We start from the raw sequence: 22,418 nt of genomic DNA on the forward strand, positions 1-22,418 counted from the left end.
ATTTGAATGCCTTGAAAGTCACATATCATGATTTGGCTGCATTGCATCCATAATTGCCCGATTTTCAAGATTGCATTGTGGTTTTATATCATCATATTGTGCGAGCTATACAATGCAGAAGTAGTAGGCATATGACTTATATTGAGGGAAGAGAGGCCGGTCAAGGACTTTATAAGCACATACTTTAATCTTTTGTAATTACTGAATTTTCAGGCCAGGGTTGAAGTCGTATAATACAAATTCTTGAAGGTAAGCTTTTGAATACTAAAAAGGAAATACATGACAATGCAAGCAGCCAAACCCAAATGGCCACAGAAAAACAAGGGCTGTCAATCACTTTCAACCTAAAATTTGTTATCCCCCCAGGGGAGTTTTGTCTTGCAGCCAGGTGAAACACAGAACACACACATGCTTGAACATAAAGGACACACAGAACACACACATGCTTGAACATAAAAGACAAAGCACACATGCCATGATACATTTAATGTTTACATTTGTATTCTGCTGTGTTGTCACAATACTTATAGAACAGTCTCCAATTTGATAGTAACAAAATATACTTTTTAGTTTTAAAACATACTGAAATATCCTCTTTTTACTTTGTCCCCTTTAGTGTATATGGAATGCATTTTAAAGATGCCAATATGCAGCTAAGTACAGAATGTACCGTTCTGTTTCTCTACAACAACTTTCATTGCAGTACACCTACACCCTCTATACATCTTGTTACAGGAATTTTTTCTGACGATGTTGTTGGCTGAGGTTCAAGAACGCAAACCAACAGAGGAAGCTCTGCTGGTTTCCTCAAATATTATGTCTCTTAAAGGTCTTGTTTAACATTGTCAAGTACAAATGTTTCAACAGGAGACAAAACCCCAGATAAGGGACGACATAATGCAGAGTTTCTGCAGCTACCTGTTTCTGTGGGAGTAAATTAGTGTGAGAGGAAAACAATTATGTAATGCTACTACTATTGACTTTTAAACTACGCCATTTTCAGGAGATATTTAAGGGCTAAGCTGACCCAAATGATAAACAAATATTTTTTAACTAACCTATCTATCAAGCCATGCTGATAATTTTGGCTGCAGGTTTTTTTATATTATTATTATTATGTTACTTTGATAACATTAAAAAGTCTCTCTACAGAGACGTTGTCCCAGTGAATACTACTGAATACTGTGAATAATCCACACCACACTGAACATTTGGCAGTGTGCCTGTTTCAGTTTCTCTCGAAAAGTTGCACATTTTGCTTGGATAATATAGAACGGCTCAGTAGATTCAATTCCATGTAGTTTAAGATCAGGTCTATTTTGATTACTAGCATCCCCCAACTGGAACGGCATGTTTGTGAAGGAACATCTTTTTTGGAGCCAAGAGGAAACAACGCTAAAAGGTTTCTTATGAATTTTCTTCAGTTGATGAGCAGGGTTTCATTTCTGGTCACATTTACAGTTTAGTGCCTTAAGTATACTGTAGAAGGCTAAAGTAAGTGTAAAAGAAAAACACCACTAAGCATTACCTTTTTTATTTAAATGCTGTAAGGGTGTCTCCCACCGTAGAAATTAAATGTGAATGTGTTGATCTGGCAACTCTGCAATGTAACATTTCCGGAAACACGAAACTATAAAACAATGTCACCCGTCTGCCGACTCCTTGATTTTCATTGAAACCAACCCACCCGCCCTCTCGATCAACCTGCATAGCAGCATCCAGGTGAAGCACTTCCCGCTGACAGTGGGTGGAACCTGAAACATCAGGGGGTCGGGGCTCAGGTTGAAATACCTCCATACCAGCTCGCCTGTATGAGACAGAGACCCAGAGGAAGCTCGACACAACTCCCTTCTCTGACAGCGCTGACACAGCTGACCTCAACAGGTGAGAGCACAATCTGATGCAAGAATGGACTTCACACTATTTCTGGTTTTATTTTTACTGGCTATGCAGGGGTAAGGGCTCATTACCAAGCCAGAGTTGCTTTCATTTTCTATGCATAATGGATTTGACCTGGTTAATTGGTGCTGGCACATCTCCTGTGAGATTCATCACAGGAGATTAAAACACTAAGTGCAGGTCAAGATGTTAAGTGGCGCTCAAGGAGAATACAGAGCAGATGCACAGTGTGACAGGAGACACACTGTAAACTCAGGGCGGGTTAAGAAGCTTAGCAAATTTAGAGACTAATATGTAGATTAACATTATTACACTGTCAGGATGACTTTCTTTACTCCAGAATAACCTTTTTCAACTGGTTTCATTTGAACAAATGTGGTGAGCTTTAGTGTAAATATGTAATTTCAATGTTTATTAATGTCCCTTGATTCAGAGTCAAAGGACCATAGTTTTTTCAGAATGGTTAGTACTGTAAAAAATAAGAAATACTTCAATGTCATGTTTACATCCTGAGTGAGTTGTGCTAAAGAATGCAGTATAACAGATTGTGTATGAGATGATGGTGCATTAAAAAGGTCTGAAGTCAGTGGTGACAGTATGGAAAAGAAAAATTGTTTGCAGGTATAATATATTACAGTTTTATACACTGTGATTACTGATTTGTTTTATTTCTATGGAAACTTAAAAACAAACCTGGAAAAAATGTAACATTTCCTGTTTAAATACTTTCATCAGTATTCATTCATTCAGGCTGAACATCTGAAAATTAGAATCATGTCAAAGGGTAAGTAACACATGAATCAAATATTTCAAGCTTTTATAAGATTAACAGTGTTATGGATATATACTTGGTATGTTTCTGACAGAAAATGTGTGTGTGTGTGTGTGTGTTGTAGAGGTTGACAGATACGTGGCGTTACGAACCACCAGGGTGCGGACTTCACTGAAAAATGATGCCTGTTGGATCCAGAAATCAAAGCAGGAGCAAGAAGAAGCAAGGTATTCTCAGAAATGAAGATGCAATGTTCAAAACAAAGTGTTAATTTAAAGTAAATCAAATCAATAAAATAGTTATAAATCTAAATCTGATGCTATATTGCTTCCCTGCATTTTACCAATGTGCTTTTGGGTAGCAATCCTTACTAAATCACAAACACTGCTACAAAGATGCTGCAAATTCACAACAACTTCTTCTGTCCAGCAGCGCAGACCATGCTGTGGAAACCAGACCCGCTTCAGTCACCCTGAATTCATACGTCCTGTCCACGGCCAAGAAATTTGAGTGAGTATCAGAGAGATGTCCAGGGTGTATGCAAATCCAAAAAACTTCAACAGGAACTCAACCAAAAAATCGAACTAAGGCTATAATCAAACAAGAGATCCACTCACTGTATAAAAAGCTCACAGACCATTTTAATTGAGCATTGTAGGGAGCAGGGAGCTTTTATCCCAGCCCGGGATCCGCTGTTTGATTCTTATCAGAGCTGTCGACACTGTATTCAAAACAACCAACGCAGTGAAAGCAGTAAAAACAGTTGTATTTTGTACTAATCCATCCATACCAATGCAATACCACGGTTTGGCCAGAAGATGTCGCCATTTTTTGACAGAATCAAGTGCTTTAAACCAGTAAATCAACACCAGTGCTTCAGATAGCTTATGTTTCTATCACTAGTAAATGTCTGAGATCTTATAGAAAAACTAGCTTATTTAGGGTTGAAAATTAAATAAATTAAAAAAAAAACATTGTGATGTAATATAAATCCTACAGTCTGCAACATCTTAAACCGAAATTCTCCTTTGACTCTGTTGTGTCAGTGCATAACCATTTTTTTTAAAGGCTTCAGCGACAAACTACCATCTGTAATATTAACATATATAAGCGCTTTAGTTGGTTAATGAAGCATTGATCTGAATACAATAACTACTTACTATTTCCCCTCAAGGCACACAAGATCAAACAGCTGCTTCACACCTGCATGTTTGCCCTTCAATACCAAAAGGGTTCTTTTGGCTACCTAATGAACATTATGAAAACATCAATTAAAAATTGAGATGTATAAATATTTTACCAGTCATTAATTTTTACTAATCATGTGTGTTAAATACAATGAGATTCATTGTTTTGCTGGGATTACAAAACAGTCAGGATCATTTTCTGTAACGCGGCATTCAATAATAATTAACAATCAGTCATATTCATTTATGTTGTTTAAATAGACCGAAATATTTTCTGCAACATTTACTGACTGTTAACTACTACTTACTGTCATATTAATAATACATGCAGTAGTGCTCCCCGCCTGTGTATTGTTGCCAGCTGTAGTTATTGCATTTACATTACATCACCTGATTGAACACGTACATGAGACCCACACACGCACGCAGGTACGCGCACATTCACACACACATGCGCACTATCACTCACACACACACACACACACACTCTTACTCAAACACTCAGACACACACACGCACAAACTTACACACACAGGTCTTAAACCCCCTTTAGTAACTTGATAACCTATGGACAGATTTGTGATGCAAAAATATAAAAAAAATACATTTATTTCTCCCTGAGATCACTTAAAGACACCCCCTCCCCAAATTAAAAAAGGGAATGAATTGAGTTAGCCTTTTTAAAGACATGTTTCCCTTCTATCAGTGTTTAAAAAAACATTGTTACCCCTCTGCTCTGTTTGTTTAGCAGCAGTCGTGAATATCAGAATGAGGAAATCACTTAGGAACAAGTTTTATCTGTACATCTTTTCTGCAAACATTCTGCCTGGATACTGGACCATAACAAATATTGCCAGAACTCAACATCCTATTTAGTTTTCCCAATGGCCTAGTTCCTGTAAATACATCTCAAACAAGATAACGTCTGAAAATGTGACTAAGATTAAATCTGTCCTTTTGACGTGTTAGCTGAATACACATTAAGCGATTAAACCACTTTAATTGGTCCAGAACAGAATTAGCTAGCTAGCTCACAGCACTCACCGCGCAGACTAATCCACCGTGAACTCCACTAAAATATTAGTCATGCATAACTCAATGTCTGTATTCATACTGCTTAATATTAGTTGGGTGACTAACTGGCTGGCCATCAATGGCAAGACAAAATGTCAAAGCTTGATTCAATTTGTTGTACAACAGTAGTTCCTTTTGCTCGTGATTCCCTTTTTGTCGACATGATTTTGACATGACTTCTCTGTCTCTGCTTGTTTCATTTGAATGATTTTGAATGAGACCTGAAGAGGTGAAAGTAACCAATATGTTACAAGAAATAAACATGATTAGAGAATCTTAGATTTAAAAACAACAACATTTGACTCCTTTAGATTTATCTTGGGGACCCCCATGGTGCACGATACTCAAGCTGGAGTGTTCTCCAGTTCAGTATTTCCAATGACAGAACTATAAATGTTTTGTTAAATTATGCAGTCACTCTCCTCCCTCAAAGGAGCTGATGGCTGAGTCATGAGTAGGGAGGACGGTCCAGCAGCTGTGAGGTCTCCTACATTGTTCACTCCCTGTGCTGATGTTGACAAGGAGGGTCCAGCTGCTGGACACATGCTGTGCGATGGCATTAAATGACCCTTGTTGATGGCAAAGTGGTTGAGCGGGTAGATGCCACATTTCCTATAGCCTTCCTTCACAATCCTTACACCCTCCTCCTCCTTCGCTACCCGATACGTCCCTTTAAACACACCCGAGAACTCCTTCTTGCTGACTGCGAAGTGACTATCGGTGGCACAACCGTCACCTATGAGTGCTGCAAAACGCTGCTTCAGGAGAACAAATAGACCTGCGTCGAGTGGCTGCAGGATGTGAGAGCAATGAGGCGGAAGGCACAGAAGGATGACGTCCTCCTTACGAGCTGTTTCCACCACCTCGAGGTTCAGGGGAGACTTGTGACCATCGAAAATCAGCAGCAGTGGACGCTCCTTTGGTGCGTGCAGGAGGAAGTGCTTGAGGAACCATTTCTTGAAAAGGTCAGAGTTGATATACCCCGAGTCTGACCATCCATAGAGGGCATTTGGAGGCCCTTGAGTCTTGTAACATACTCCCCCTGGGTATGCCTTTGAGTAGATAATAAATGGGGGAATTTCCTCTCCAGCTGCGCTAAAGCAAGCCAGGACGGAGATGTGGTCCCTCGAGACTGGCGTTGGCTTGTAGCCCAGACTGGCAGATTTGGGGAGAATCACCCTCTTCCTGCCCAGCTGAAATCCTGTCTCATTGCAGTTGAAGATTTGATGAGGCTTGTCTCTGAGCCCACGAGCGTCCATGACAGTGCTAAGTAAATGTAAAAACTGATCCACTGCTTCTTTTCTCACACATGTCGTCCTCCCACGGACAACACTGTCTGCTGGCTGAATGGTGATATTCTTTTCTTGCCGTTTCCTGAAATTGAGCCACCAGGTCTGGCCTAGTTTAGAGAATGCCACCCTCCGATGCTGCCGCTTATAAATGGATGAGGCAAAGGACACCAGCTGCTGCTTCGTCAGTGGGAAACCATGCTTGGACGTGTATAAAGAGAACTCCACCAACAGCTCCTCGTCTGCAGATGTTATAAGCTGAGCTGGCCCGCTGCGACTCCCTGGTGTCACCCGTCCGCTGACTCGGTCCCCTAGTGAAGATTTAGGGACTCCAAACTCTTTGGCAGCCTGTCTCACGGTGCACCTTCCCGACTTCACCTCGATCAGTGCACGTTCCATGGCCTCCTCTGTCCATTTCTTCTTCTTCTTCCTACCTACTTTGTCAAGATGATTTCTCGATGGCATTTCTTTCTAGGGGGGCACATGAAATACAAGCATGAATTACACTTTAAACAAATATGATACACACAATATCATTTAAGACATTTTGTAATTATCTTAAAAAAAACACACTAAACTAACCTTAAAGATAAAGGGGATTAGATTCCTCCCTTATTTTGATCCAAGTATAATTTACAAGATCGCTGTCCCAATTTTTAATGCTTACACTGTAATTCTCAAGAACCAGAATAAAATAATCTCCATCCAACTTTCATGTTCTCACTTAGATTGATGCACAAGGCTGCAAGTTGTAGTCTGATTCACTAATTAAAGGGGAATATAAATGAAACTTTAGGGATAATATTCCACGGCAGATTCTCTGTTTTAACAGTACATCACTTAATATTGTGACGCATTAACAGCTTTGTAATGGTCTCTTTTAGATTGACTTACAAAAGGCAGAAAATGTGTCAAAGTGCTCCTCTTTGTCACTCCAGAATACACAACCCAGCTCTGGATCAAAAAAAAGTTAAACCAGTATTATATCCTGCTAATATGTGAAAACAAAAAATGCATTTTATTGCTGCACTGTCTACATCCAGACCACATAAGTCAAGGTCTAGATGTAAATACCTGACTTGTCAAATCTTTAAAAATATGATATCATTTATTAAAGCAAAATATTTGATTCTGCAGTTTTCGTTTCTCAACCTAGAACACATCCAACCTGATGGCTTTTTAAACAGTTTTTTATGGTTTCCACGTTAATTTACTCCAGACGTACTTGTGGAGCACCAGCAGAGAAATATTATATAGTGAACTTCTCTAAGTTAACTAGTTAACTAACTAGTTATCTAACTTCAGGTCCGTGATGCAAGTGCCGTTTAATCTGACATAGGTACTGACTAAGTTATAATGTAGTTGACCTTTATGTCACAAAGCACTTTCTCCGTCGGTAATACCAACAGACTTAAAGGTCTTTTTTAAGTATTTTTTGGACTCCGTGCTGGTTGTGTGACGTCGCGAACCGTCCCGTTACAGTTGTAAACTAGCTTACGTCACAATAATGTGAAGCCTGGTGGTTTTTTTGAGACAAGTTGGAAGTTACAAATACAAACCTACTGGTAGTGTTTAGTCTACAGTCGCCGCTGAATGTCTTTCTCTTTCAGAAAGTGTAAATTATGCGGTTATGTTTTGAACAACACAGTTCCCTTCCTAGCATTGAACGCCTAGCATCACAAGCCTGAGGAAGAAGACCGGAAGTTAAACGACGGTGTTTTCAAAATAAAAGTATCAAAGTTCCTGTTACAAAAATAAGTGTCCAACTTAACAGATGTTCAGATACATTCAATAAATTGCATTACAATGCATATACATTTAAAAACAGCAAATCATACAAAGCACCACAAAAAACAAGCAAAGTTTTTCTACAAAATAAACAGTTGTTACATTTCACTCCAAAATGGTTGGATTTTTCTCTTTTGGTAGGTTTTGGATATATTTTTGTTTAACATCATCTTATCTAATTGGATACAGAGCATTTGGAATCAAAATATCTGTCTATTTTTCCATTCTTTATCTATTGCCAATTCCAATGACAAAACCTTTTTTTTTTATTATTTTGAATAATAATTAGTTCCACTCACTTAATAATTAATTAAAAGGTCCACAAGCTTATATTCAGCAGTTCAGGTAGACCAGGTAGATCTATCAAAAGTTACTTAATTATTGAGATGTTTTGCTTCCGCAAGCATTATTGACCCAGTTCACTTTTGTTCGTCTATGGCCTATTACTTGAATGTCACCAATAAGATACAAAAACAAGGACCAAATTATATAATTCATGTAATTTGATCACATTCATTGTTCAAGAAAATAGCGACATCCCTTCACTTCAGTGCAACATGTTTGGTGCTATTTACATCATAAGTAAACATTGTGTTAACATTGAAGGCTCTATTTGACAGCTTGGCTTCATCAATCAATGTAGCTCCCCCCCCATTTTACCACTCAACTGATATACTTGTGTCCTATGTGTGTGATTTGTTGTACACATCCTGTAATGCAGGTCAGACTTTTTGCACAACATTTGTTATGTGAAGGTTATAGATGAACCTGTCACTTGTATAAAAGAAGAATGAGTGATATTCTGAAAGTGCCACGCCTGCTACATCCTATCATCCTTTACTGATATGGTTTTATCTTTTTACACTATATTCAGAAGTAAGTGTACGTCAATATGGAGCATTTGGCTTTTATGTCAATTTTGAGCCATAGTAGTTTAAAGTTGATGAAATGTTTCATTGATTGTGCAGCATTTATTACCAAGATATCATTTGCTTCTGTTTTGTTGTCTGCTTTAAACCTATAAATGCCAAGCATCTATTTAAAGCGTGTTTCATACTCTTTCCCTGTAGATTAATAGTTTCTCGAGTGAGCCCTCCTCTTGAAAATACACAGTTTTTTCGATCTGAAAGGTATGGATGTCCTGAATTTTAATTGAAAATAGACTGAAATAGAAAAACCACGAATGCAAAATTGTTTTCTGGTTTGCAATTACTATTTTAAGTTAGGTCAGAACATTTGAAACCAAAAATATTGAATGTTTGTGCCAGATGTAAATGTTTGTTATTTTCGGCTCTATTTTTAGCGATTCATCTAATCAGGCAAATTGTGAAGTTATTCCTCCCCAAGAAGATGCTCAGCCTGAGGGGTCAACAGTGGAGACCACAGATGATTCAAAGTTAGTATGAAAGTATCTCTATATTGAGTGTAATTACTGCTGAGTCGAGGATTTTTTTTCATATGTCTTTTCTGCACAGCTGGAAATAAGTAACTCTCTCTGTTACAGGCCCCAAGCACCCACAGAAGAACTTATGCAAAAGGATGAGGCACAAACAGAAAAAACAATTGCCAACACAACTGCAGAAAATAAGGAACAATATGCTGCAGTTTACCAGTTAAATGTTGAACCAAATGGCGAGGCTGCTGACCTCTCTGCAGAAGTCTGTGTTGCAGAACAAATCCAAAATGGTGAACCACAGCCAATTTCTTCAACAAATGAAAATCCAGAGGAAGTGTCTCCTGTTGCGCCAGCTAAGCAAACAGTTTCTGCCACAACTGCAGAAAACAAGGAAGAACATAATGATAACACATTTGACCAGTCAAACGTAGAACACAATGAGGCCAAGGTCTCAGCAGATGTTCATGTGGAAGATCCTGTTGCAGAAACCTCCGCTGTTCCTGCGGCTGAACTGAAAACCACAGAGGAACCTTCAACCGAAACAGAGCAAGCAAATGCAACGCTATTGGAAGATGCAACAGTACAATCAGTTGTGCAGCCTGCAGAGGGAAGTTGTGAGAAATGTCCTCCAGAACAGTCTGCAGAAGAAATCATTGAAGCTGTAGCTGAGATTGCTGTGGAGTCATCAATTGACACGAGTGACGTGGTTAATGCAACACCTGGACAAGAGGTTGCTCTCCAAGACAGTGTTGAAGCTGTAGCTGAGGTTGTAACAAAGTCTTCATCTGACACCAGTTACGTGGTTAATGCAACACCTGGACAGGAAGCTGCTCTACAAACCAGTGTGGAACCAGTCCCTGAATTTTTGGCAGTATCTGAATCTGAACCGCCTACTCAACACGCTGCTGAAACTGCTACAGAGGGGAATTGTGAGAACGGTCCTCCAGAGCATGCTGCAGAAGAAATTGTTGAAGCTGTAGCTGAGGTTGCGGTGGAGTCATTATCTGACACCAGTGACGTGGTTATTGCAACACCTGGAAGTGAAGCTGCCCTCCAAGACAGTGTTGAAGCTGTAGCTGAGGTTGTGGTGGAGTCTTCACCTGAGACACCTGCTGTGACTGGTGCAGTAGTAGAGAATGCTGCTCTCCAAGTCAGTGTGGACCCAGTCCCTGACTTAGTGGCAGATTCTGCATCTGAACCACCTACCCAAGAAGCTGCTGAAACTGCAATTCATCCTGAAGAGTCTAGAGTTGAGTCTGCAGCCTCAGCAGAGCCAGTTTTAAAGGCCGGAGCTGAAGAGGTAGTTAAGTGTGAAGTCCAGCCTGTTGATAACCCTGTTGTCGAGCAAAGTGTTGAGCCAACATCTGAGAGAGCGGCAGATCATGTGGTGGAGCTGACCATCAAGGATGCTGTTGAACCTGCAACATCTTTAGATGCTGAAGCTGCTCTGGATGGGTTTTCTGACAGACTCATTGAACTGTTGGATGCATTAGATGTGGAGCCACCGACAACTGAAGCTGCTCCTGAGCCTCTAAAGGATCCAAAACAATCCCGCACTGAGACCAAGCTGAACGGATACTCTGATGATACTAACACGTGAGTATGCTCTTTTAAAAAAGAACTACGGCACATATTTTCTGGATTCCATGTTTTCACATTTGCAATAAAATGCATCTTTATTGTTTGCCTATTTTTTGTAGCTCTGACTTGTCTCAAAAGTCCAAGGAGCATCCACAATCCATACAAACTAAGTATAAGACCAGGTAATGTCTCACGATTGAGAAATTCAGACATTGTCTTAGTTATGGTATCTACGCAAAGTTCATACACAAAGGTTAAGATTAATCGTTTTAACACTTGCTCTCCACTTCAGGTATAGCAATGTCTGTTCATTCTGTGACAAAATAATCGATGGAAATGTCAAGATCTACCTCAGTGAACCTGTGATGAGCTGCCACCCTGACTGTCTAAAGGTTTGTTCTGCCACTTGGGAAACATACGGTACATACTGTCTATTATTGAATGACAGGCTCTTGGTATTGCATAATGTTAATATTGAGTTTGTTTTTGCAGTGCGGTGTGTGTGCAAAGGCCCTGGGAGACATGCTGACCCCCATGTTCTTGCATCACCAAGCGGTCTTATGTGGTGGCTGCTTTGCTGAAGCTCTCAAGACCGAAATCTAACTGGGAAAAGTATGTGGCTCAAGAAGATTGAAAGCATACCTCACTGCTTTTGCCCTAACTCTGTAATCTGGATTTGTATCATCACATTCTGTATATGTTTAAATAAACACACATAATTGCCTCAGATGTAAATGTTTTTTATTAAGCCATAATTAAAAATGAGCACACACAAAACCTAGCTCTGTAAGTAGCAGGCCTACACATCAAACATGAGTCACCTGGAGGCACGTTATTGAAGCACCAACTCCTCAGTAACATTAAAAACAGCTTATTTTAAGCAGTAACCCAAAAACATCCAGAAAAGTGGATACATGTCTTTGTTTCCCTCCTACACAGTGGCCTTTAAACGAAGAAAACATTGCAGTATGAGTGAATGCAAAGTACATGTATTGTAAGTGAAAGCAAAGAGGGAGATGAGAGGATACAAACAACCCATGCAGAGAAATTTGGTACATTCAGTCTCCCTTGCTTTAGTCCACACGATGTTGCTACACAAGATGGTGATAATGAGGCAGCAGCAAAATCATACTCAGAGCCAATATATATGCACCAGTAAACACTGAATGGCATGCATGCAGTTATGATTTGCAAGGCGAGCTGTCATTGCTCTTAATTAATTCATAAAACATCATACATCACAATCTGACAACAGCATCAGCACCGATGAAGCTTCGCAAAAAACAATGCAACGTGAGATGCAACCTGCGCGAGGAGAATGAACAACAAGGTTAAGAGAATCATCTGAGAGGAGGATGTGAGGAGGAGGCTGCCAGGTGTGAATTATCTTCATCTCTCTGTCTGTTGTTCATAAAAAAACAGCGATGAGAAACATTTGTCTGTTATTGGACATGTCTAAAGAAATACTATAGCAGGTGATCCACGTTTGGAGGATGCTGTTTCCCAGAGGATGAATGGAAGTCCAGTGGTGACTGTCTCCATTTCATAGCCAGAGGACGGGGTTTACTGGGACGGAGGTGTGGCACTTAGCGGACGCCTTTCCTGCCCAGGAACCGCAGGACTGCGTAGTTGTAGGTGGTGGCAGCCAGATACAGAAACTGCAAGTGAAGACATTGAAATTGAGTTGGGAAGAATAGAAAAGAAAAATACTTTAGCATAATATGTGCTGGGATCATTTTAATCATCATGGGCAAACCACAAGTGTTTCAGATAATCTATTTTAAGGGTCTATTCACCCAGAAAAACAAACATATTTTCTTACTTGCCTCAAAGGGTATCTAACCATGCAGATTTGGACCTAAATTCAGAACTGACTTTTACTCCTGATAATCTGCATACTTTGTTAATTTGTCTTCATTCTTTCTTCTTTCTTTTCCCATACATACAAATACTGCCTTGGATTTATACATGACGCTTATATCATGGCATGTTCTTTGTCTTTTTCATTAATATTGTATAATATAACTAATGAAGAAAAAAGTACATGCATGGATTAAATGAGTCAACAAATAAAATGTCAAATAAGAAAGTATTTCCACAGAAAACTGCTCATAGCAAGGCCTAGAAGGAGATGTTGCTTCTGAAAGTGACCTTTGCATGCTTTGACTACCACAAAAAAACTGTAAAGGGGCTGCAATAATATAAGAGACAAAAATCTTTAAACCTAACCAACTAAAAATGTGGGTGAACTGACCCTTTACATGTGATTCAACTGGTAGTTTTTACAAGAGCAATCTTAGATGAAATATTGAATCTGACAAGAAAGCATTCAAATTGCCAAAGCATTTGCTCACCAGTGCCAAGAGAGTGACCCCGGCACCAGCAAAGGCAGCTATGTACAAGTCATAGGTGACATAGAACTGTAAGACATATCAAACACAGGTTAGTTTATATTCAGAGAACTGAATCTTTACATTAAAACATTTGCTTACACATAACACAATATGCATTCATATTTTAGAGTAGATTTTAAACTCATTCTGCACATTGATTTTAACGTGAGGAGGCTGACACAATACTAAACTGTGTGAAAAGGAATATTTGATTCAGCTACTCACTTCGCTGGTTTTGCAAATAGATGCCAAGGTCATTCCACAAGCCTTGCCTGGCATTGCATTCCAAGGAAGCAGACCTTAAATGAAGACATGACGTAAGTGTCTCTTGCAATTGCTGAATCATAATGAGTTATGATGCATTTAAGTTCCTTTTTGAACACATCACACAGCATGTTAGGGACACAGATATGAAGAAATTAATTTAAAGGTGCAGTTATCTTCATTATTTCATAACTTATTCAACAGGCAGTTTTGTATCCATTCCCCAATGATTAATTGGTTGCTTTCACGGATACATTAACATTCTAGTCAGGTGGAGAATGTGCCAGTCAGTCATTATAAGGACAACGCACCATACTGCCTGGCGTCCATGCAAATCCAGCCGTGCTGATTGATGCTGGGGGTTGTTTCAGCCAGGATGTTTATGTTGTGGCAGGTCTGCTCCATGTTGAACAAGAAGAAGACCGGGATGGCACTGAAGGCAAACACTGCCAGCCAGATGAAAGCCAAGATGTACGTCACTATGACAAACTGTTGAAATAAGAAAGTACAGGAACGTCAGGTCACAGAGATTGTGGAGTAGGAGCCCAGGTTTCGGTGTGATGAATGTGGTGTCATTACATTCAGCTGTCAACCATAATTCATGATTCTGTATATAAATTGTTGAAACAAAGAACATTTCATTGAATTTAGGAGCGAGAATAAAACCAGCATTCAGCATCTTAACAATGACGTGATATTTCCCCCTCCCTTTTACTCCCCCTCCCGGCCCTTTCTCCTTGTTCTCACCGTCAGGCTGAGGCAGCGTCCACAGTGGGTGCTCCTGAATTCACCAAATGTCTGCTTGACCGCGCTCGTGGTGTAGAAACCCTCAGCCAGCAGCAGGATACCATAGAGGAAGAAAAACGATGCCAGGCCATAGATCACGTACTGGAAGTATTTGATACTGGGACAGTCACAGGAAGAGAAGTCAAGTCAAACAGTCAAAAGAAACCACTCTTAAGAGGCCAAAAGTCACAATTCAGAGAATTTTTTTGAGCATCACTCACAAGGAGGCCATGACCACAAAGTCTTGGACGTTGCGGGCGAAGTAAGTCTCGACGAGGACTTGGGTCTGGGATAACGCTTCATGCCCACAGCCACAAAACATTGCCATGCCGGCATAGCACAGCAGGGTGGCCACCAGGGATGGGTAGGGCACTGCCCCAATGCACCGGATACAGCAATCATAACAACCTGAGGGGGCATAATATATCAGCACACAGGCGGCACACACCGCACATATTATCACACAACACATCTACGCCACGTTGGGGAACGTTTTCACCCTGTGGGGGAGCTATGGAAAAGGCCTTGCTTTGTCTGCAAATCCATGAGCATACACCCAAAACCGCACCAACAGGCAAGACAGCAACAGAAGAAAAATAAATTAGCGACAACCAAGAGTTCAAGCAGCGATTCCCAATAAAGCGTCCAACAAAAGCAGTCAGCACTGACTTCACGACCACCTCATGCACTTCTTCCAGTATAAGCTGCGCTGTTGAAGCAGGTAGCAAATATCCACATTGTTAATAAATGCATTGGCAGAAATGGGATAGAGGGAAGCACCTAAGGCTTTGCAAAGCCAAGGCTGCCTGACCGGAAACATTTGCTGCTTCTGATCCTGTACTCCACAACAAGAGAGATCCCAGTGCCAACCAGTGGTGTACAGTGCTGTCTACAAGCTGTTGCTACAGTAAAATAAGTCTCCGCGCTGACTTCATCTGTATGGTAAAGCTCCTCTGCTGGTACCAACACCTCACAGCTCAGCCCCTACTAACTCTGGTCCTGCCCTCTTTGTCCAGCGGTCACAGGCGTCACCAGGCGAGAGAGAGAGATGGTGGTGAAACACTGGCTTCAGGGGCCTGAAGAAAAAGCTTCTCTTTGTGGCTGCAGATACAATATCCATTGTCTTTTTCACGATCAGGGAGGAACAAAGGGCAGCGATGTTAAATAAACAAAGACCATGGTGCCACAAAACAAACACACACACACACACACACACACACACACACACACACACACACACACACACACACACACACACACACACACACACACACACACACACACACACACAGTAGTATGTGGTGGCAGAAGGGGTCACCAGGACCGTCGCTACACCACTGTCTATATCACTACTCAGGTCATCCTCCCTCCACAGCTGGCTGAGACTGGTACCATGGCACTGAGTGTCAATGCCGGCGGGGGCTGAGTTCAAGTGTTCAAAGAGTGGGTGGAAGCATAATGAACGAGAGGGGCAATTTGAATATCTGCAACAACAACAACAACAACAACCCCACTCAGTTTTGTCACTACCCATTTAGAAAATTCTTAGGTGCCCATACTATTTCAGTGCGATAAAACATTCTGATAATTTAACTTTATTGTCTCTGGTGGGTAATATTGTCTTGGTTTTAGGGAAATTGCTGCATCAAAACCAAACATCAAAATAACACACATTAAATTAGAGCACAGTTATTAGTCTGAGATAAAACAGCCATCCTCTCTCGTGGCAATTTCACAAATTATTGGTTTTTAGTTGGAAGGAACAGAGGTGGCGAGTTCAACAAACTGCTACAAAAGTATAAATAGTAACAGCAGGAGCACTGCTAGAGTCCCAAAAATGATAGTGTCTGCAGACGCCCACGCTTCAGCTGTGCCATGCTGCAACAGTGATCACAGGGATAAAGTGATACAGGCCATCATAGCCTTTATTTCAACTCAGCGCAAAAAGGCATTTACAGTTGATGTCAGATCATCAATCCCGACTTAAAAAGCTGCTAAAATCATCTGAGCTTTAGCAACAGTTTGTAGGTGAGAAAAAATGGCCAGCAGAGGTTATTTGGGTCCACAGCTCTCATTTAAATCTGCTAATTTATACCCATGACACATGTGGGAGTTTCTGACCTCTTTTCACCTCTTTGACCTGGCATTGCCTTGGCATGTTAATAGTCAATGCCCGTCTCTGTCAGCCAATCTCATTCCACTCATTGTTTATGGTCAAAAGGGGTTAGAAGAGGTAACGAGGAGTTCTGTCTTTATTAAAAAGAGAAATCCTGGGTTGTGCCTTCCTTTTCAGTCTTCTGAAATCATCATTGTGTGTTAAATTACAGTATAGCACATATAATGATGAATCAGCGCTAAATCAGTGATCCCTCTGTGGATATCAAAATACTTTTGTTAAATGGAAAAACAGGATTAATTTGCAGCAAATGTTGCCCACAGTGTCCAAGGGCAACATGATGTCTAAGGACAGAAAGGATATATTAAAGGCAACATTAGTAAGTTATTGAAATTCACATTTCTTTCAAATCACATTAATAATAGATGATAACAGTTATTAAAGATTCTGTGCACTCACCCATGTCCAGAGAGAAGTGCGGGGGTTATTGAAGTTTTGCTGGGTTGCTTTGTGACTGTGATATGAGGATATGAGAAGTTATTCCCCGCCACTCCTATATGAATCTGACTCGCGCTTTTGTCTCATCAACAATAGATAGACCACATCTCCCCTCACAGACTCACATCTTAAAGTCACAAAGTCCCATTTCAGCTGCCAGTCATTATTTATGGAGCCATGGGTTCAGAATGGGGACAGAGAGGTATTTGGTGATATTTACTGTTTTTGAGCTGCTTGAATCCTTTGATTACGCAACTTTTTTTTGTAATTTAGTAGGAATGGGAGTTTTTGCATGCACACAAAGATTACAGAGATATCAGGTGATACATCCAATCAATTTTTTTTTAATATATGCAATAGATATATCACAACTCTCCATACATTTTTACATGTCTTCCCCTCAGAGGTGTTTAATTATTGCGCATGTTGATTTTTCAGTGCACATTTCATCAACTTTTAATGGCTCATCTGTTTATCATCAACATGCATGTGTTGTCTGTCTTCAAACACACATGCTAGATGTCAGCAAGATACAACAAGCAGGTCAGAGGGCCCTCAGAGCAACATCCTGAGAAACACAGTGATGAGGGGTACGCACAGACAAAAGGGTGAAATAAATCGAAACGCCAGTGACTGACATCGATGAAGTTGACTAACAAGGGTGACATTGACGGTCGGGTCCAGCTGCTGCCCTCCTTCCCTCCCTCCCTCATGTTTGACCCAGTTGATGTCAAAGCTGGGTTCAGTACAAAGGGGCCAGTGTGGAGCAGGAGAAAACACCATTTTTCTTTCTAGTAGAAGTCCCCTTATCCTATTTTTGCTTTCCCATTTTAAGCCCATGACAAAATTGACATCAATGAATGTTAAGATAAGATAAGATATATAAGATAATCCTTTATTAGTTAAAAAACACAGGTGAGCTGTAGACAACCATCATTCCACCAATTGGGCAGGATAATAATCATCTGGTCCCTTTACCAATCAGCACATTTTTGAGACTGATCTGTTGTTGAACATAGATTTACTCCCATTAAGTTGGTATCAATATTGAACCAACTGGCTAGTAGACTCAAAAGAAGACTCAGAGGACAGGTCAGCAAATAAAAACACTTTACTGAATTAGGGTTCGGTACACAGGTGATAAATCAGGATAAAGCAAAAGTAACAAATTATCAGGCTGAGACTAAATCCAAAATTCCAAAACCAGATTAAACATTAACACCAACACTCCTTGAGACTAACAGAGAACAGGAATGCTGGAACACTAACTATGAGGAGTACAGACAAGCTGGCACAGATAAAGGGAAGAACAGACTTAATATACAAGGGAGGAAAGGTAATCATGAGCAGATGAAGCCAATCAAGGCGGGGAAGGTAATCACACAGGGAGGAAACACACAAGGGCGGGAAGTGAAAACACTGGAACGAGAGCCATCAGGTAGGTGCCGAAATAAAACAGGAAATGAGACAAAAACTAAAGACCAGGATGTGACAGGTTGGTAATAGCCTTGTGGTTTGGTGAATTGTTTTGTGTGAGTTTACAGTCTGTAGCCTTTTGTCTCTTAAAAAACAGAGAAGACACATGAAGTAATTAGCATGTAGAAAGGAATAATGACATTAGAACATTCGAGAGCAGATAGGAATGATGCCTTTGAAATCTGAGGGAAAACAATGTGAGAAAAAAAGAGAGGGGTAGCATTAATTAATCTCGGTACAGCACATGAGAGTGTAGAATGATGTCAGCTTTGCTTTTGAGATGTGAATTAGCAACGTTTTTGACAATCAAAGGATGGGATTAGGAGGACCAGTTTTGGAGACTTGCAGGCTTTGGTTACATGAGGAGAGCAATTCATTAATTTATGAATTAACTATATTCCCCAAAAGCTGATGCAGATGGTGGTCGGGGATGAGAGCTGCTCAGATGATGAATTATTGGGTAACTCTTAATAAGACTGCCTGACAATTATTAGTTAATGCATGAACTGATTTTTGAACTACCACATTACTCTACAAATGCTATTAAGGTGGATATATCAATATATGTTTAGCATATCACATAGAAAATTGTACCTATATCATGATCAGCACCATGGACAGCAGTGACTACATTGTGAGTGTACTATACATCAATGTATGTGACTGTGTTTGCAGTAAGTCTTTGGGATATGGCACAGTGCTCTATCTTTTTTTTGTCATTTTTATAATTGTTTGCTGCGTGATAGATCGCCAATATTTACGCTCTGCAAGTGGTAATATGCACTATATGCACAATATGGGGGGGCTGTAAAAACATTTGCTCCACCTTCTGTCCCTGTTATGGTAATGTGTGTTATCTTGTGACAAAATGAACAAACAGGCACCAAACAAACAAACTAGAACTTGGAGGACAAAAACACGTCAGGCTCAGTCAGAAGCGAATTCATTGGCGATGACCTCCCGCGGTGATTGCCTGAATTATTTGTTTTACGGCATGATGAAGCAAAGGGACGACTGAGCTGTGTTCTCCAACAGGGTGTTTATTTGCCTGCATTTTTGATTGTCTGTTTGTTTGAAGCCTGTGGAAACTGCAACCAGGCGCAGTGCGTTCCAACATTTCTAAAGATTTTTCCCTAAAACTGCAGGAGGAGCAGAACAACAACAGTTAGAGGCACAAGTAGAACATTAAGGAAAGATGGATAAAGAGGACTGTGGTGTTGCTTGAGGTAGATAAACATAAGATTGTAACTGATGAGCAATTATAGCAGAGCAACTCGATGAAAACATGCAAAGAAAGAGTGAGGTTTGGAAAGTGAAGTCATCCTTTGATAGCCTTTAAAGGAAGCTATATACATTTAAGTTACACATGCAGTAATTGTAAATGGTAAAACGTAGTGTTACAATAGCGAAAGTAGGGAATAGTCATGATCAAGATTGCAAATTGACTTGTTAATGCTAGTAACATAACATTATTCTTTGAAAAGGCAGCTATAATTAGCAAACATACGCTACTGGTATACTTAAGGTATGAATTGATTGAAGGTTAATTTTATTGCTTGTCAATTTAATTTGGAACAGGATGAATGTATAACATCTTTTTTCTAAAATGACATAGTTCCGTTTTTACCCTGACCCTAAACTAAACCTGATCAACTCCACTTTATTCCTCCCCAGAAAACATTCTATTCACTCATTCTATGTATGAAATTTAAAGAGTACGCCGCTTATTTAGCATTGCACTCTGGTGACCTTGTCAGATTCATAATCGATTAATAATCAAATCTGAGTTTTCTATTTTATTCCATGCATTCTTCCATTTTCTCAAAACCTGGTGCCTACATTACCAACAATGACACTTGCCTGCAGACTGATTTGTGGGCGCTACTTGCTGCTAATGTAGCCTTGAGTCCCTGCTAGTCTCATCCAGAGATGAGGAGCAGGCTACAGAGGTCTGCTAATCTCCCTTCTTTCTAACTTCACACCAACAGATTTATTTTATTTTCAAAGTTGTAGTCTTCTGCTCAGATTTGTAATTCTTCGCTCACACTACGAGCGACTCAGCGACATTCAACAAGTTATTTAATAAAAGCCAGTGACATGAAGCTACAAACTGGTGCCCGACACAGTGTGACGCGCTACAAATCAAATTGGTCTCAATGTTTTTCAACGCTCCAATGAAGCGCCAACCAATCATATTTTTTTGTTTCACCCTGTTCTGTTCCATCTAAAAGAAAGCTATTAGCCATTTCCCAGTGTCTGCTGTTACTATTTATAACGACGTTGAAACGTCAATGAGCGGTTGAGCAACGCGTCAATGGCGACTCGGCGACAATGTAGCCGTCCACACTTGGCCGTTTTGTTGCTCATAGTGTGAACCTAGCATGAGATTTTTTTTATCCACAGACAGCTTGATGCAACATTTTTTAACATATGCAGTCTTACATTCCATGAACTGTAAACAGTATTTGATGTTTAATTCTCATGCATTAGCATACATGAGAGGCATTAGCTGGGGCTAATTTAACTACAACTCTAACACCGACACAGACACTGATTAGATTTTGGACAAAATTTTATACAGTAATGAGTATCCTTTTAAACTTTGTAGACTTTAAAGGACACAATATTATCCCAACTTTGGACAAGACTCATCTTTAGTTCCAAAAAATCTTTTAATAGTCGTCTCATTTAGATTAAACAACATTATGAGAGGTTCAAAGAAATCAAATCTCAAAGCTTGATGTCCATCATGTCCATTCAGTAAAGAGTGACCCCTGGATATATATCGTGGTACGCACGGGGTCCAAACCACTTGGAGTAGGCGCAATAATCTGCACGTTTCATGAAACTCCTTTTTAAATGTGAGTAATTGAGTTGGTATACATACATTTACAGTGTAATTACAATTATCTTTCTCAAGACCTTACAGTATTCATAAACAAACAACAAATGAAATGTTGGTCTATGTTTAATCTGTACAAAGAAGCCAAGCCAAAAGAAGAAGTTGGTTGGAGTGGGAAAACACATTTTAAGCTATTCTCTTTTTTATAGTAAAGCAGAAGTTATATTCCTACAATGCATTAAGCAAAATTGTAGACACGTAAAATAAAAATATTGCAAGGATACTCAAATAGACTACAATAGATTACACAACACTACAAACTGAATGGTTAATTTCAAACAATTCCTAATTTACATTTTTGTAATGCATTTCTCAGAACACACCCACACACCCACACACACACAGGAGTGTTGCACTACCAGATAGAAATATTTTTGGATTAACTGGACAATTTTTACCACGTGTGACCAGTATTTGAGTCAAATTTCCATCCATTGTTGTTATGATTCCACAGTAATGTGAGCGAGTTACAAGGCATTTTAAAGTAATTACAGTAAAAATACATTTCAATAATAAGCAATGTACCATGAGAAATATGTATAAAATAGCTTGATAATAATAATAATAATACTAATTATAATACTGCTTTTCAGCTTTTCCAAGATCTCGTCTCTGTCCACCATGGGTTATAATGTCACTTCGTTCCACGAGATCAAAATAGATATCACAGAGTAAGAAAAAGCTTCCCATACAAATCCAACTGTATAAACATTATACTAAGTTTCTTGCTAGGTAAAGTTCCAAAAAAGCTAAAGTGGAAAATGAAATGCGCTTTTCCTTTTTGTCTGCCTTTGAAAATGATTATTATAAAATGACTCTGCAGTTAGACTTCCTATTATGAGAGAGCAAAGGCAGAATGTTGGCGGTTGTACACCTTTGGAAAAGACAGAACGAACATATTCAATCCTATTTTACCTACACATCCTAAATATAGCTTTACATTTCCGCATTTTATGTACGTCACGCTTCTCCTCCCCATCTTCCCTCAACTCCTGCC

The 22,418-nt window shown here is 39.8% G+C and overlaps 3 protein-coding genes across 6 annotated transcripts; 1 reads left to right on the forward strand and 2 right to left on the reverse strand.

Annotated features, from left to right (window-relative positions):
* The first annotated feature begins 2,833 nt into the window (after window positions 1-2,833).
* Window positions 2,834-11,691, forward strand: si:dkey-125i10.3 (fibrous sheath CABYR-binding protein). The gene is made up of 8 exons (XM_054625900.1): window positions 2,834-2,898; window positions 3,101-3,181; window positions 9,080-9,139; window positions 9,313-9,405; window positions 9,514-11,001; window positions 11,106-11,168; window positions 11,279-11,378; window positions 11,479-11,691. Exons 5-8 carry the CDS (start codon window positions 9,539-9,541, stop codon window positions 11,587-11,589), a joined length of 1,737 nt encoding a protein of 578 aa, XP_054481875.1. The 5' UTR covers window positions 2,834-2,898; window positions 3,101-3,181; window positions 9,080-9,139; window positions 9,313-9,405; window positions 9,514-9,538; the 3' UTR covers window positions 11,590-11,691.
* LOC129113544 (uncharacterized) lies at window positions 3,178-7,900 on the reverse strand. Of its 4 annotated transcripts, none has more exons than XM_054625901.1 (2): window positions 7,785-7,900; window positions 3,178-6,692 (listed from the first exon to the last, which is right to left on the reverse strand). In XM_054625901.1, exon 2 carries the CDS (start codon window positions 6,684-6,686, stop codon window positions 5,334-5,336), a length of 1,353 nt encoding a protein of 450 aa, XP_054481876.1. In that variant the 5' UTR covers window positions 6,687-6,692; window positions 7,785-7,900; the 3' UTR covers window positions 3,178-5,333. The 4 variants fall into 4 exon arrangements, with proteins under 4 accessions (XP_054481876.1, XP_054481878.1, XP_054481877.1 ...); XM_054625903.1 differs by having other exon boundaries at window positions 7,781-7,900; XM_054625902.1 differs by having other exon boundaries at window positions 7,771-7,900.
* A 24-nt stretch (window positions 11,692-11,715) lies between the features above and the next one.
* On the reverse strand, window positions 11,716-17,062 carry plp1b (proteolipid protein 1b). The gene is made up of 7 exons (XM_054625906.1): window positions 17,005-17,062; window positions 14,651-14,837; window positions 14,391-14,547; window positions 13,955-14,132; window positions 13,605-13,678; window positions 13,341-13,406; window positions 11,716-12,644 (listed from the first exon to the last, which is right to left on the reverse strand). The coding sequence occupies exons 1-7, from the start codon at window positions 17,006-17,008 to the stop codon at window positions 12,573-12,575; spliced, it is 738 nt and encodes a 245-aa protein (XP_054481881.1). The 5' UTR covers window positions 17,009-17,062; the 3' UTR covers window positions 11,716-12,572.
* Window positions 17,063-22,418: the final 5,356 nt, after the last annotated feature.

Source organism: Anoplopoma fimbria, chromosome 24, assembly GCF_027596085.1.
Source record: "Anoplopoma fimbria isolate UVic2021 breed Golden Eagle Sablefish chromosome 24, Afim_UVic_2022, whole genome shotgun sequence".
Taxonomy (NCBI): domain Eukaryota; kingdom Metazoa; phylum Chordata; class Actinopteri; order Perciformes; family Anoplopomatidae; genus Anoplopoma; species Anoplopoma fimbria.